Source organism: Vespa mandarinia, chromosome 3 (genome assembly GCF_050613455.1).
Source record: "Vespa mandarinia isolate Hongniang chromosome 3, ASM5061345v1, whole genome shotgun sequence".
Taxonomy (NCBI): Eukaryota; Metazoa; Arthropoda; class Insecta; order Hymenoptera; family Vespidae; genus Vespa; species Vespa mandarinia.
The window spans coordinates 3936385-3950000 of NC_140812.1; the positions used below are offsets into that span (position 1 = coordinate 3936385).

A 13616-nucleotide genomic window follows, 5' to 3' on the forward strand; every position below is an offset into this window, starting at 1 on the left:
GAAAATTAAAAAGAAAATTTTATTTATTTAAAAAATTTTTATTCAATACTGTTATTTTTCATCGTCATATTCTTTTTACTTAGTTATATTACAGAAACCTTTTCCATTAAATAATTTATTTATTTATCTTCTGCATGTTTTACAATATATATTAATTCATTTCCAATAGAATATGCATTATCTCCAACTTTAATTTCTGCAGATTGTTTTTCTACATTAATAATAAATAAAGCATTACTTGGAATTAATGTTTTTCCTTCTAAAATATTATCAATATTTGGTTTCAAACGTGGTCCCATATTTGGGTCATCATAACGATATAATTGAACTGAAGCTGTATCTGAGAGAAAAAGAAATTATATTTGTAAAATAAGTTATTAATAAAAAATACATTATTTCTATTAAAAAAGTTTTGATTAATATTGCAAACCTTTTATATGTTTATGCTCTTGTAAAATAAGTTTTATTAAATTAGAAACTGTGTCATTTTCATAAATTTTTAAATTAATGGTAAATAAACCAACATATTTCTGTGGATTCATAAGAGATAATAAGACTGAAGGTTTTACAACAAAATTTATGTAAGGAGAACCAGGACAGCATTCTTCTTTTGTTTTTTCAGGAGCTTCATCGGTATACTTTATAATAATTTCATTCAGCTAAAATATTTAAAATGAATCTCTTAAATACAATATATAAAAATAAAATATAAAAATAATAAAATTATATTTTTAATAAATAAAATAAATAAAAAGAATTATATATATAATTGAAAAATTACCTCTAAAGTGTTTTGAAGATACTTTTTATTTCTTTCAAGAACATCATACTCATTGAAATCAAAAGTTAGATTGAGAGCACTTATACCAGCAGATTCTACCTTTTCCTTTGAAGCTTGCACGAATGGCATTACTCTTTTCATATATTTTTTTAAATCAGTTATGTTTCCTAATTCTGTAGCAATTGCTTTATTTTCTGGTAGTTTATTTCCATTTTTCTACAGAGATATTAAAAATAAATGGAGTTTTTAAATAAATTATATAAAAAATTATATAAATTATATTTAAATATTTCAATTACTTACCATATACATTTCTTTCATAGTTTCGAGTACAATATTTTGCCAAGGAGGATAAGTTTTGGCTACCCAAATAATTCCTTGATTAGGCTTTTCTGGAGGCATTGCATTTACACCCTTTGAAACTTTTTTTGGTATTAGATAATTCTTTAAAAGAATTCTAAATGAATGGGCAGCATCCATTAAGTACTGTGAAGATTTTATAAGAACTAAATCGACATTACCGGCTATTGGCCATCGACTGTCTAGTATGCTACCTTCCTAATATAAGATAAATTTTTTTTTATATTAATAAAATAAAATATCGATAGATATTATTTATATTCTTACATATACTTTTAATAATCCTTACTTTACCAATAAGAGTCCATACATGTTCTGATATATGAGGACATATTGGAGATAACATAATAATTTGCAGTTCTATGTATTTAATAATAAGATTCCAATTAATACCATCTAATATACTTAATTGTAAGTACTTATCTCTGGCAGCTTGCAGTTCAAAAAAGCCAGTTCTCAATGCTTCTTTATAAAGCATTTTCGAATAATTTTCATTTGTTTCTTGTATCTTTAGACTCATTTCACTATTAAAAAATACCTATGTTATATTTTATGTATATGAATGTATTAATCAAAATTCAAGACATACCTTTCAAAGACTTTATCATTGAATGTATTTGATTGATCATGTCTGTATAGATTTTTTGAAGCTATTACTTCCTTGACCCATTCAATAAATGTGTATAATCTAAGTATTCCTGCATCAGCTGTACTTTCTACAAAATTAGCATCTTCCACTGAATCTCCAGAATCAGCCAAACATAATCTCATTCCGTCTGCTGAATACTTCTCGACAGCCTCTGCAAGTGTTAGGAAATTTCCTTCTGATTTTGACATCTGAAAAATATAATCACTGTTGATTTGTATATTCAAGAAAAATATCCTATTTTATTAAAAATTTGTATTACCTTAGATGAATTTAATAATAAATGACCATTTACTCGTATTCCTTGAGGCCATAATTCTGGTTGTTTAGGCCATATTGCGGTGTGATTATAAAGAAAGAAAGTAAGGTGATTTTGTACTAAATCTTTTCCTGAAACTCTTAGATCAACAGGATACCAGTAATTAAATTCTCTTCGCATTCGATCTAATGCTTCTTTTTTAATACTCGTTTCAGGTAATTTTGCATCATTAAAGAAGATATAATCCCAGACTTCTGATGTCATTTGACTAGCCCTAAATATAATTACTTATGTAAAATAAGAAATAATTTAATATTGATGTAAATAAATATAAACTACGATGTATACTTTATCCCTAGCACATTTGGTTTTTCTCCTTTAAATGTTTCCCCTTGTAATAAATGAGCTACTGTATAATATGCCATATAAATAGTTGAATCAGAGAGAGATTCTATCAACCAATTTTCGTCCCATGGTAATTTAGTTCCTAAAATATTTAATATATAATTAAAATTTTTCTCAATAATACATGATTATGAATCCAGATTTTACTTACCAAGACCATAAGTCCTAGAACATGCATACTCATGAAGCCAATCTAGACAAGCTATAAAATTTTTTCTAACTTCGTCATGAAAGACATTTAGATTTTTCAAAGCTTCCAGTGTTTCCTTTTTCCAATTTTCTTCACCATAATCTAAATACCATTGATCGCACAAAGCGACTACACATTCGTCGTTTGATCTTGAAATAATCGTTTTTTCAGGTTCATAATAAATGACAGCACTACCGTCATTAACTAATACTTGCTGAATCTGCTTTTTAACATCCTGGATTTTCTTTCCCTTATATTCACCAACTAACAATACACCATCATAGAAACCTTTGAGATATACCATTTCCTTAGCTTCTAGTAATTTAATTTTATCATTTTGTGATTGTATTTTTAATTTATCATATAGAGTCACTGCAGATAAGTTGCCAAATTCTGGGATTTCGAGAATCGGTATCTAGTGATCAGAAATGTAAGTATTTATATTACATCTAATTTAGATTAAATATAAATGTTTAACTTACAGGATCATAAGGCAGCACCATTTCATCCTTGATTCCATATTTTTCTCTAAATGGTTGTTTCTTTTTTAAATCTACTAAAGCAGCATAATCATCCGGAGAATCACTAGGCACTGAAGTTACTATTCCTGTTCCTTTATCTTCTTTGATCGTTAACATGGGTAATGTATAAATTGTTTTATAAGATGTAAGAGATGCTTCTACTGCTACTCCTAAGATATCCTAGTAATATAAATGATAGAAATATAAATAAAAATGTTACAATATATTTCTAAAATAATATTTAGAACTTACCTGTCCAGTTAATTTTAAGAGAATTTGTATTTTTCCTTCTTCCTCAAAAAAGCCTTGATAAGACATATTTCGAGCTGCTCTTTCAGTCGATATGAACACTTCACCACTCTTTAAATTATATGCAATGTAATTCATATCTGGATGTGCCCAGCAATTAGTTTGACCATACATAGTTTCTGGTCTTAAGGTTGCTGCTACTAGATAAACGGGTTTTCCAGAAAGTGATCTACAATAAAAAATGTAAATAATACTTTTGTTAAAAAAAAAAAGTATGTATATATATATAATGCAAAAATTCTTTACTCAAGAGATTTTGGATAAGGCTCTTGAATTTTTAATTTTATCAATGTATATTCTTGTGGTCCAACACCTTCACCAGAAGATCTATCATGGTCCATGCATGGTTGACCATCTCTTGGAGAATAAATTGTATATCTTTTTCCATATTTTATTTTATTTCTACGTTTTAGATGTTCAAATTGCCACTTTACAAATGAGTCAAAAAAGGGATTAGCATCAGTTGTAATAAATGTACGACGCCAATCAATCTAAAAGTAATATAATTTAAAAAAGCTTATTATATCCAAAACATATCTTGTATATTATGAATATTGCATTTTTCAACATACATGTAATCCAATTGCCTTGAGATCTTCCACGGCACGAGGTGAAAAATAATCTAACCAATATGCAGCATCTGCAAATTTTTTTATTTCTTCGTGATCTAGTCCAAGAGTTTGCATAATTTGCCATTGATATTTTGCAGTTCCAGCTTTGGCAACTGCCTTACTCTAAAAACATTATAAATATTAAATATAGTTATTTATTTATATAATATGTTATGTCATTAGTAAAAATTTCTTGCCTTTTTCCCTTTGCTTTTATCTTTTATAACTACATCATCTACTTTTTTTTTAATTATAATACTTTCTTCTGGAAATTGTGGTGGATAGCCATATAATTCCATTTCTCTTTTTAATTTATCTGCACATGCTTTAATTGGCATACCAGTACAGTGAAAGCCAAATGGAAAAAGAACCTTTTTTCCTAACAAACGATTAAAACGTATTGCAAACTAAAAGATATGAAAATATTATATTGATGTTACAAATTATAGTATAAGGATATCTTTTAAATTGTAAAATAATAATTAGAGAATTCTTACTTCACATTTTGACAAAGAAAATGTATGTCCTAAATGAAGGCGTCCATTCATATAAGGAAATGGAAAAGTTGCCAAAAATTTATCATTTGATGTACTTTTAGGTTCTAATGGTGCATCTTCTTCATAAACTTTCGCAGTATACCATTTTGCTTGTACTTCCTTTTCAATTTTTTGAAGGTATTCAACCTTAAAAGTACCCTTTCTTTCTGCTGTTTGCTATAGAAGATTATAAGCTTTTCAAAAATATTTTAAAGATATTAAAGATATTATCAAATTTTTTATATATATGTAATAATCTAGATAAAAGACGACGATTTAAAAATTAAACGAATTAAAAATTACTTTTGGCAACTTCACTATTAGTCATATTTTTCAATTTTATTGCACATAGAAATTTAAATATATTATAATAAAATTACATAAATCATAATTTAATGACACAATAATATCTTTACTTAATATGTATAAATGTATTACATCTGTTAATGTTACCGACATTGAGGTTAATTCATATTGTTCCCTATATTGTACGTATATAAGTGATAAAAATAAAATAAATATAATACCTTAATAGTTAGCGGGGTCGCCATTTTGATTGTAAATTTTAGTAATTATTTATATCGTAAATTAAATATCCAATTACTCTGCTGACTTGCATCGAGCACGTGGGTACAACTATTATACTCAGCAATATCCAATCACTTTCGTTTTACATTATTTTACATTAATGTCATATTTCATCAGATACTTCTTTTGCGAGATGTGTAGAATCGCTAAAATTAATATTACGCAAATAATAAAATTAATTGATAATATACAGTCGGGGACAAAAAAAGTGGACAGATATTAGAAATAGATAACGATAAAGTTTAATCGAATTAATATGATTGTTATATATTCAAATTTTATTTATTATGTATTCTTATAGTATATACATTATTCAATAAAAAATTGAAAGTTGTATCTATATTTGTGTGCTAGGAAACTACACTTAACAATATTGTTAGTTATTTATCAAGATATAAATAAGGGGACAGTTAGTTTAAATGTTTTCGCAAGGCAACAAGTGTATAAAAACATCAGACACATATCATATTTAGATGCAATAATCTCACACAAACTTATTAGTATCAATTTAGACTTTGTGAAAGTAAAGTAATTTGTAAAAGATTGCAGAATGTCAAAAACTCATGAAATTTCGATTCAAATTCGCCGATAATTGTTTCCAATTAAATGATCTTATATATAAATGACCTTAATAAAGTAAGTTTCCATGTGATAGCACAAAAGTATAAAGTATTAAAAAGTACAGTGGAAAAAATTTATAAAAAATACATACAGAATAATACTGTAGAAAATTTAAAAGATCTTGGGCGGAAACGCTCTACCACTGTACATGAAGACCATCGAATTATTCGCAAATGACAACAAGATCCGATAATTGCTTTAAGATATATTGTTATATGTTAGGATTGAACGTTTCCACAAAAATAATAAAACGAAGATTGTACAAGCTGAATTAAAATGTTATAAAGCTATACGTAAACCACACATTAATAAAAATAATATGAAAAAGTATTTAGCTTTTGCAAAAAAATATGTAAATATGCCACTTTCATTTTATAAAAATATAATATGGAATGATGAAAGTAAATTTGAATTGCGACAACTAAAAAAAGAACATATTGTTTGAAGAAAAAGAAGGGAAGCGTATAAGAGAGCATTTTATTACGCCAACGATTAAATTTGACAGTGGATCATTGATGGTGTGGAGGTGTTTTTCCTGGAGTTGGTACATTGATAAATATTGATGGAATAATGAATGCGGATAAATATATTAGCATATTGTATACAAATTTAGAAGAGGTAACAGTAAAAATGGGTCTTGAGGAAGAATTTGTCTTTTAATAAGACAACTACCTCAAGCGTACAATCAGGAAAACTATGAAATTTTTTCAAAAATCAAAAGAAAATTCCATTGGATCAACGAACTAATAAAGAGGATTTTTTTAAAGTTTGCAAATAATATTTGAATATATTAATAAAATTTATATAGAAAATTTAATTCGAAGTATTCCAAGACGTTGGAAATTAGTAATTCAAGCAAAAGCCGGCAATATCAAATATTAATTTTATTATTTGTTTTATTTATTTCGCATTGTTTTATGTATCCACTTATTTTTATCTCTCGATAAATAGCCAATAATATCGTTAAATGTGACTTTTTATACACAAATGTAAACGTTAATTTTTTACTGAATAATGTATATACTATAAGGATACATAATAAATAAAACTTGACTATATAACAGTCATATTAATTCAATTAAACTTTATCGTTATCTACTTCCAGTATCTGTCCACTTATTTTTGTTCTCGACTATATATAACATTTAGTCATTGATTTTTTAATATTCTAATATTTTTTTTTTTAAATAATGCAAAAAAAGAAATGAAATAAAACACAGTACATTGTATTAAAGCAATTGTTATTTTATTATTATAAATTGGCATAATAAATGATTTTATGTATTTGACATATATGAAAAATACAAATATGCTTTTTTTTTTATTTTTTAATACCATCGTTTATTACATACGCGTAAGGGGTTTAATACCGAGTATGAAAAAGCATTGTTCCATTATAATAGCAGTTGCTTCTGTCAATAATATGCGACTCATATTTACTTCAATTATTTCACCAGCTTGATTTTTTACGACACAGTAACAATTATCGTAAAATTCAGAAAAACTAGTAGAAATATCATAGCAATATTCACAAAGTTGATGTAAGTGCAAGTCTTTAGTTATTTTAAGTAATATATCAGGAAACTTTAGCAGAACCTTAGCTAACTTCCATTCCTTTTCATGGTTTAGAGATATTGGAATTTCTTCTACAACTTCCTTTAACTGTTTTTGAGAAATATTAGCATTTCTAGCAATTGAACGAATTCTGGTAAGTGCATAAAGCAAATATACTGCAGAATTTCCCTTATCATCTAACATTTTGTCAAATGAAAATACATATTCATGATTTCTATTATGACATAAATCTGCATATTTAATGCAACTATAAGCAATGGATTCTTGAGCTGCTTTAAGTTCTTCTTCTGTAAGTTCTTTGTCACGCCCCTTTTCTTGAAGTTTTTGTAGTGATCTATTTACACCTTTTAAAAAAGTAAATGATTGCATTTTAATATATTTGAAAGAAATTTTTAAACATAAATTATTATTTTCACATGAAAGGATGTACTTATAAAATTACCTTCATCTAATAAATCTAATAACTTAACAGTATCACCAGATCGTGTTTTAAATTTCTTTTTGTCTTCTCCAAGAACTACACCAAATCCAACATGGTCTACTCTAACATTTAATGGAAGAATACCCACTCTCTTTGCACATTTAAGTAATGTTTGAAAATGTACCGATTGCCCTGAATCTGTTACATATATTATCTGAAAAATTATATAGTTCATATGTTTACATACTTTTTGTAACAGGTAAACTATTTCATTATAATCTAAAATATACCCAATCTGCTTTTTCATCTTGAACACGATGTTTGATGCAAGCCATGTCTGATGTATCATAAGTGAAACCACCATCTGATTTTACGATTGTGAAAGGTATACCACTATGATCTTCTCCCCATAATATTTTACGACCCATGTCTTCCTCTAAAAAGTTTTGAGATTCTAATTCCCTTACTAATTCTTCCATTTTCTTTTGGTAAAATGATTCTCCTCTCTCTATGATCTTAATATCAAGTCGAGCATATAATTTTTCAAACTCTGTAATAAAGACAATTGTAATAACATCATTAATCATTATTAAATATGTATTTAATAAATTGTTACCTTTTCTAGATATATCACAAATTAACCGCCAAGCTTTGCTTATGTCAGTATCGAAGGACTGCAGTTTAACGACACAATTATATGCACGTTTCTTAAATTCTTCATCTGCGTCAAATCTTGTTTTTGATTCTTTGTAAAAATTCTATAATAATACAAATAAGAATAGTAAATATTAGTATAAAGAAGCAATATTAAAGTAATGAAAAAAATTTCATATATCATATAAAAACAAAATACCTGAAGGTCAGCAATTGGTGGAGATACAGTTAAATAATCTGGAAATTTGTCCTGTAGATGAGCTATTAACATACCAAATTGTGTTCCCCAATCACCTACATGATTTATTCTTAAAACATTATGACCTAGATATTCTAGTAATCTACAAATACTGTCACCGATAATTGTAGATCTTAAATGTCCAACATGCATTTCTTTAGCAATATTAGGACTTGAAAAATCTACAACTATTTTTTTCTTATCCATATATGGGGGAAATACTGTTCCTGCCTTTATAATTGTCTTCAACACTTGTTGTGCAAATTCACGTTTTAAAAATACATTTATATAACCTGGACCAGCAATTTCTAATTTTTCAATAAGTGGAGATAACTGCACTTCTGCTAAAATATTATTTGCAACTTCTCTTGGATTTGTTTTAGTACCTGTAATGTTTGTAATTTAATAATACATTAATATCAAAAAGTTCTACTGATTTCAAATACTCACCACTAGTATTTAATAATCTAACAATTTGCATAGAACTGCTAAATTCATAATCTCCAAATTTAGCATTGGATGATACTGCAATAACTATTGGTGGATCTACCAAGTTTGGGTAAGCGGCAGCAATAGCATTTTGAAATAAATTAAATAATATTTCCAATATACTAATGCCATTACTAACAGATGTGTCAGTTAAAACAGACATTATTTGGGTTTGTGGTTTAGATCTTTTTGTTTCAATAGCCTACAAGTATTAAAAAGATTGATTGATAAGTTATAATTTCAATAAAAAAAATATATAAAACAACAAAACTACAGAATATACCTTTTTAAGTATGTTAATTCTATATTTTAATTTCAGATTTTCTTGCTGCAAATTCGTATATTCTTCTTTCGAAATATCACATTTTTGAACATTTTGGTTTGTGATACTTTCACGCAAATATTCGATTTCCTTTTTCAAAACTTCTATTTGCTCTTCCTAGAAAAATGTGCTTATGAAAAAGCTGGTAACCTCAAATCTTTTCGAGATTATTCATGAGAAATCAAAATATATATTTTACGAATAAATCGATAAAAAGAATTACCGCTTCAGTGGCTCTTTTATTAAAGGCATCTATATTCAAGACAGACATTATATCAAATAGATTTTAATACTTTAATAATTACACCACGTGGATAACATAAAATGGGCAGACACGTCTTATCCAAAATTCAAGGTTATTCTTTTTAAGATACATTTATTCAATCACAAATTTGATAAAAAAGATATTTGAATAAATTTCAAATTTATTCGAAATTTTTATCTAATCTATTATTCTAAATTCTAAAATCAAAAGTAAGAGATTAATAAATTCTGTACATTATTGTAATTTACAACAAATACAAAATATTTATATTATTTATACTTATAGTTCGATTTGCTGATAACGAAATTTTAATTGTATATCGTAAGTAATTTTTTCAAAATGTCGGTTATAAAATTACTTTTATTGAATACACAACTAATACAAATTTTTTATCTTCATACAGATTGATCAAAATCAAATGCAAATATTAACAGATAGAAATAATGTTATTGTACATTGAAACGATCATATATTTTTAGCAGATACATTGTTGATTATTTCTAATAAAAACGAAATTCCTGTTACCTATAATAGTTACGGATAACTAAAACATAATTTTCGTCAGCGATAATTATAGAAAATTTCCGTTGCAAATAGTGATCATTTATGATCAAATACAATTGCCGTCATCGATAATGGTTACTAATAACCAAAAAATTCGTGTCATTTTAATTATATTATTTTTTGAAAATTTCTGCATAATTTAATGACGACTGACTTCTATTTAAATAAAAATTAATTTTTTCTCAATGATTCTTTTTGAAAAGATTTTAAATATGATTGTTATTTGTAGTATCTAAAAGCATATAGGTCTCTGTATTGCACGTATCATTGGTAATGGCGCGAAAACGAGTCCGTTACGAAATTTAATGTTATTGGTTAAAGATTAATCTCGTAGGTAGAATATAAAACTTCGTATAATAAATAATTCCTACTAAATGTTTAAATAATGAACCACCTATTCATATTATTTCGTGCTTGAAAATGAATGTTCTTTCTTATTTTTGAAAACTTTATAGAAAAATAATTAATATAAATTTCGTTGTGTTTTGAAAGAAAACTTGTGAAATAGCCAACTTCAGTTTTTTGCACGATTCGAAATTTTAATAAACACAAATACATACATGTAAGTATGTGGCAACGATGATCGAGGTTATTTGAATCTAGAAAATACTTAAAAATTAATAATTTAACAAATGTCGAATTTTGATTATGATGAGACATCAAGATATCACAAATGACAATGATACCGAGACGGACACTGCTGAGGAAGAAATCACAGAAACCGAGGAATCTTCCTCAACAGGAAAAGATACTCCTCATGATTTGACATTATCCTTTTTAAAATTATCTTACAAACGACTTCCAAAAAATTGTGTCAAGTTTTCTTTTTTGAGTCTCAACAGTGTTACCTTTGTAAGTTTCTATAAAATGATCCTCTGAAAAAAAAAAATTACAATTGTAAATATTAATATGAATCTCTTTTTGAAGCTTGCTGGTATAAGCGCTGTGATCATTTCAATTTGGATGCTGGCCGATAATAAAATGATGTCTAGATTAATTGGACAACGTATATACATAACAACATTGCTCATAATAGGAATATTCGCTTCTATTCTAGCAATTATCGGCATATTAGGTTTTCTCAAAAGAAAACAAAATTTCTTGATAATCGTATGTTAATCCGACGATTGATCAAAACTAAAAAAAAAATCTTAACAAAATATTCATAGAAAAATGTAATCCTCATATTGCAGTACATAATATTCCATGCGCTATTCCTGTTTTTGATCTTTGTCTGCTCCATTTTGAGTTTTTCTTTATTCGATAAACTTACGAGAAGTATTCACGAAGATATGGCTAATTCAATTGAAAATTATCGTTATTTGGATTGGGTTGCGGAGGCTTGGGATAATACACACAGATACGTTAGTTTGATATTAATTTAAGATTGAAATAAATAATTAAGAAAAAATAATTTATCCTAGTTGAAATGCTGTGGAATTCGATCGCACGATGATTGGGAAAGACATGGTATGCTTATACCACAGAGTTGTTGTTCAACTACTGTCGACAAAGTATGATTTATCTACAATAAATATATTAATATTGATATTAATGGATAACATATGTTTGGAACTTACATTTTCTTTGATTTATCATTAACTTCTCTAAAATTTATTAGAAATCTCTGTAATTTTTTCAGTGTTTGAACATGACCGCTGAAGTAGTGTATGAGTCTGGCTGTTTAAATGGCGCCGTTGATTTCCTCAAATCGTCGGTCCATACGGTTTCTATATCGGTCCTTTTCATGTCACTAGCTCTAGTACGTAGTACGTTATCAGGATAATCATTTGTTCCTTTGATGTCCTCATATCTCAAATTTTCAGTTCGCAAATTTGTTCTTCGCTTTCGCTGCTCGCAAGAGATTTAAGATGTACCCTTTGAACGAGTAATGATTATATGTACATAGTTACATATCATATTACCTAAGATGAATATCTATTAGAATCTGTGATTAGAAGTGAATGACAAGTCGGTGATGAAACGTTTTTTTCCCTTTTTATTATCATATATAGATCATATATTTTCTGAAAACACTTAATATATTGTACTTAAGATAGTAATATTGTGTGTGTAAGTTATTGGACATGCTGGTAGGGTCATGACATTCCTTCCTGCCTCGGAGCAGTATATATTTCGAGTTACGAATTTTTTGTGTTTCTCTTTCTTTTTTTTCTTTTCTTTTTTCGTTTTTCTACCGCGATAATCTGTTATTTATATCGAAGGGGAAAATCTGGGTGATTCTGGATCGGGACTGGAGAAGAAAAAATACATTTATAAAAATTATTTATATATATATATATACACATATATATATATGTATATATATGTGTATGTATATTTATCATTCGTGTTTGCCCTCCTATGATAAAGGGACGAGAATTTGTTAGCATAGTTATATCTCTTTTTTATTTATTTTTTTCTCTTTTCTTTTCTTTTCTTTTTACGTTTAGGGTAAGTGTTAGGGAGAAAAGGTAGGCAGTTTGATAAAAATGGAGCACACGGCGGTTATCGTACACGATCGATCGTTCCGCGACATCGTCCACTCAATAGAGTAATAACGATACGAAATATTGACATCTTTCTCGCTTTTACACTTCTCACTTTTAACTTTTCGCTCGGAATTATAAACGCGTTATACAACAACGGCGAATTTAAATCATCGCGAAACGCACAACAGGGGCTTTCCGATTATATTAATTAATTAATTAATTTAATAATTATTTATTTATTTTATCGCCGGTGTTCCATGCACGAGGTACGGCGTAATCTTTTATTTTTATTTTTTTTATTTTTTTTATTCTTTTTCCTTAGATTCCTCTCTTCTTTTCTCTTTTATATTCTTTTTTTCTTTTTTTCTTTTTTACTCTTATTTTTTCAATTTATAGTGAAGGACAGAGGACTTGGGCGCAGTTTCAGGCAGATTCCATCCAATTACAGATATATTATATCATAGCAAACATCGTGACTATTTACAATAAATACAGTCGATTAGATTATATAAATAAAATATATCGTATCGTTAGTTTAGGTTTACAGCAACACGTGACAGTAAACAATTAGATCAGCGGCAAAGTAGCATTTAATCTACCTAGGGTAGTGGTCGTAGTAGCTGCAGCGTGGCTGACTTGTGCTTTCGTTCGCTTCTTAATATATTTATATATATATATATATATATATATATATATATATATACATATATATTATACATATAATAAATATATATATATATTTTTCTCTCTCTTCTCACTCTCATTCATT

The 13616-nt window shown here is 27.3% G+C and overlaps 3 protein-coding genes across 7 annotated transcripts; 1 reads left to right on the plus strand and 2 right to left on the minus strand.

Annotated features, from left to right (window-relative positions):
- Positions 1-36: 36 nt before the first annotated feature.
- Positions 37-6036, minus strand: LeuRS (Leucyl-tRNA synthetase). Of its 3 annotated transcripts, XM_035877780.2 has the most exons (17): positions 5919-6036; positions 5146-5352; positions 4580-4795; positions 4280-4489; positions 4044-4205; positions 3718-3962; positions 3415-3640; positions 3124-3342; positions 2603-3056; positions 2395-2533; positions 2050-2320; positions 1731-1978; positions 1431-1665; positions 1085-1339; positions 782-997; positions 431-659; positions 37-340 (listed from the first exon to the last, which is right to left on the minus strand). In XM_035877780.2, exons 2-17 carry the CDS (start codon positions 5167-5169, stop codon positions 120-122), a joined length of 3570 nt encoding a protein of 1189 aa, XP_035733673.2. In that variant the 5' UTR covers positions 5170-5352; positions 5919-6036; the 3' UTR covers positions 37-119. The 3 variants fall into 3 exon arrangements, with proteins under 3 accessions (XP_035733673.2, XP_085511846.1, XP_035733677.2); XM_085655720.1 differs by lacking the exons at positions 5146-5352; positions 5919-6036 and adding an exon at positions 5057-5104; XM_035877784.2 differs by lacking the exons at positions 5146-5352; positions 5919-6036 and having other exon boundaries at positions 38-340; positions 4280-4461; positions 4580-4718.
- Positions 6037-7092: 1056 nt separating this feature from the next.
- Positions 7093-10444, minus strand: ArgRS (arginine--tRNA ligase-like protein). 3 transcript variants are annotated; one of them, XM_085656021.1, is made up of 9 exons: positions 10071-10136; positions 9750-9778; positions 9488-9643; positions 9166-9406; positions 8677-9101; positions 8440-8581; positions 8114-8373; positions 7845-8037; positions 7093-7746 (listed from the first exon to the last, which is right to left on the minus strand). In XM_085656021.1, the coding sequence occupies exons 4-9, from the start codon at positions 9365-9367 to the stop codon at positions 7172-7174; spliced, it is 1797 nt and encodes a 598-aa protein (XP_085512147.1). In that variant the 5' UTR covers positions 9368-9406; positions 9488-9643; positions 9750-9778; positions 10071-10136; the 3' UTR covers positions 7093-7171. The 3 variants fall into 3 exon arrangements, with proteins under 3 accessions (XP_085512147.1, XP_035733679.2, XP_035733678.2); XM_035877786.2 differs by lacking the exons at positions 9750-9778; positions 10071-10136 and adding an exon at positions 10317-10444; XM_035877785.2 differs by lacking the exon at positions 10071-10136 and having other exon boundaries at positions 9750-9988.
- Positions 10445-11006: 562 nt separating this feature from the next.
- On the plus strand, positions 11007-12247 carry LOC118446763 (CD151 antigen). The gene is made up of 6 exons (XM_035877794.2): positions 11007-11207; positions 11283-11465; positions 11549-11719; positions 11780-11869; positions 11998-12117; positions 12182-12247. The coding sequence occupies exons 1-6, from the start codon at positions 11007-11009 to the stop codon at positions 12245-12247; spliced, it is 831 nt and encodes a 276-aa protein (XP_035733687.2).
- Positions 12248-13616: the final 1369 nt, after the last annotated feature.

Excerpts from the sequence above, each read along its gene's own strand:
- LeuRS (XM_035877780.2), bottom strand. The coding sequence starts at position 5,169 with ATGGCGACCCCGCTAACTATTAAG. Across the intron at positions 4,490-4,579 it reads TTTCTTTGTCAAAATGTGAA|TTTGCAATACGTTTTAATCG; the intron begins GTAAGAATTCTC and ends CATATCTTTTAG. Across the intron at positions 4,206-4,279 it reads ATAAAAGCAAAGGGAAAAAG|AGTAAGGCAGTTGCCAAAGC; the intron begins GCAAGAAATTTT and ends TAATGTTTTTAG.
- ArgRS (XM_035877785.2), bottom strand. The coding sequence starts at position 9,797 with ATGTCTGTCTTGAATATAGATGCCTTTAATAAAAGAGCCACTGAAGCG. Across the intron at positions 8,374-8,439 it reads TTGTGATATATCTAGAAAAG|AGTTTGAAAAATTATATGCT; the intron begins GTAACAATTTAT and ends TCTTTATTACAG. Across the intron at positions 8,038-8,113 it reads AAGATGAAAAAGCAGATTGG|ATAATATATGTAACAGATTC; the intron begins GTATATTTTAGA and ends ATAATTTTTCAG.
- LOC118446763 (XM_035877794.2), top strand. The coding sequence starts at position 11,007 with ATGAGACATCAAGATATCACAAATGACAATGATACCGAGACGGACACT. Across the intron at positions 11,466-11,548 it reads AACAAAATTTCTTGATAATC|TACATAATATTCCATGCGCT; the intron begins GTATGTTAATCC and ends CTCATATTGCAG. Across the intron at positions 11,870-11,997 it reads GTTCAACTACTGTCGACAAA|TGTTTGAACATGACCGCTGA; the intron begins GTATGATTTATC and ends TAATTTTTTCAG.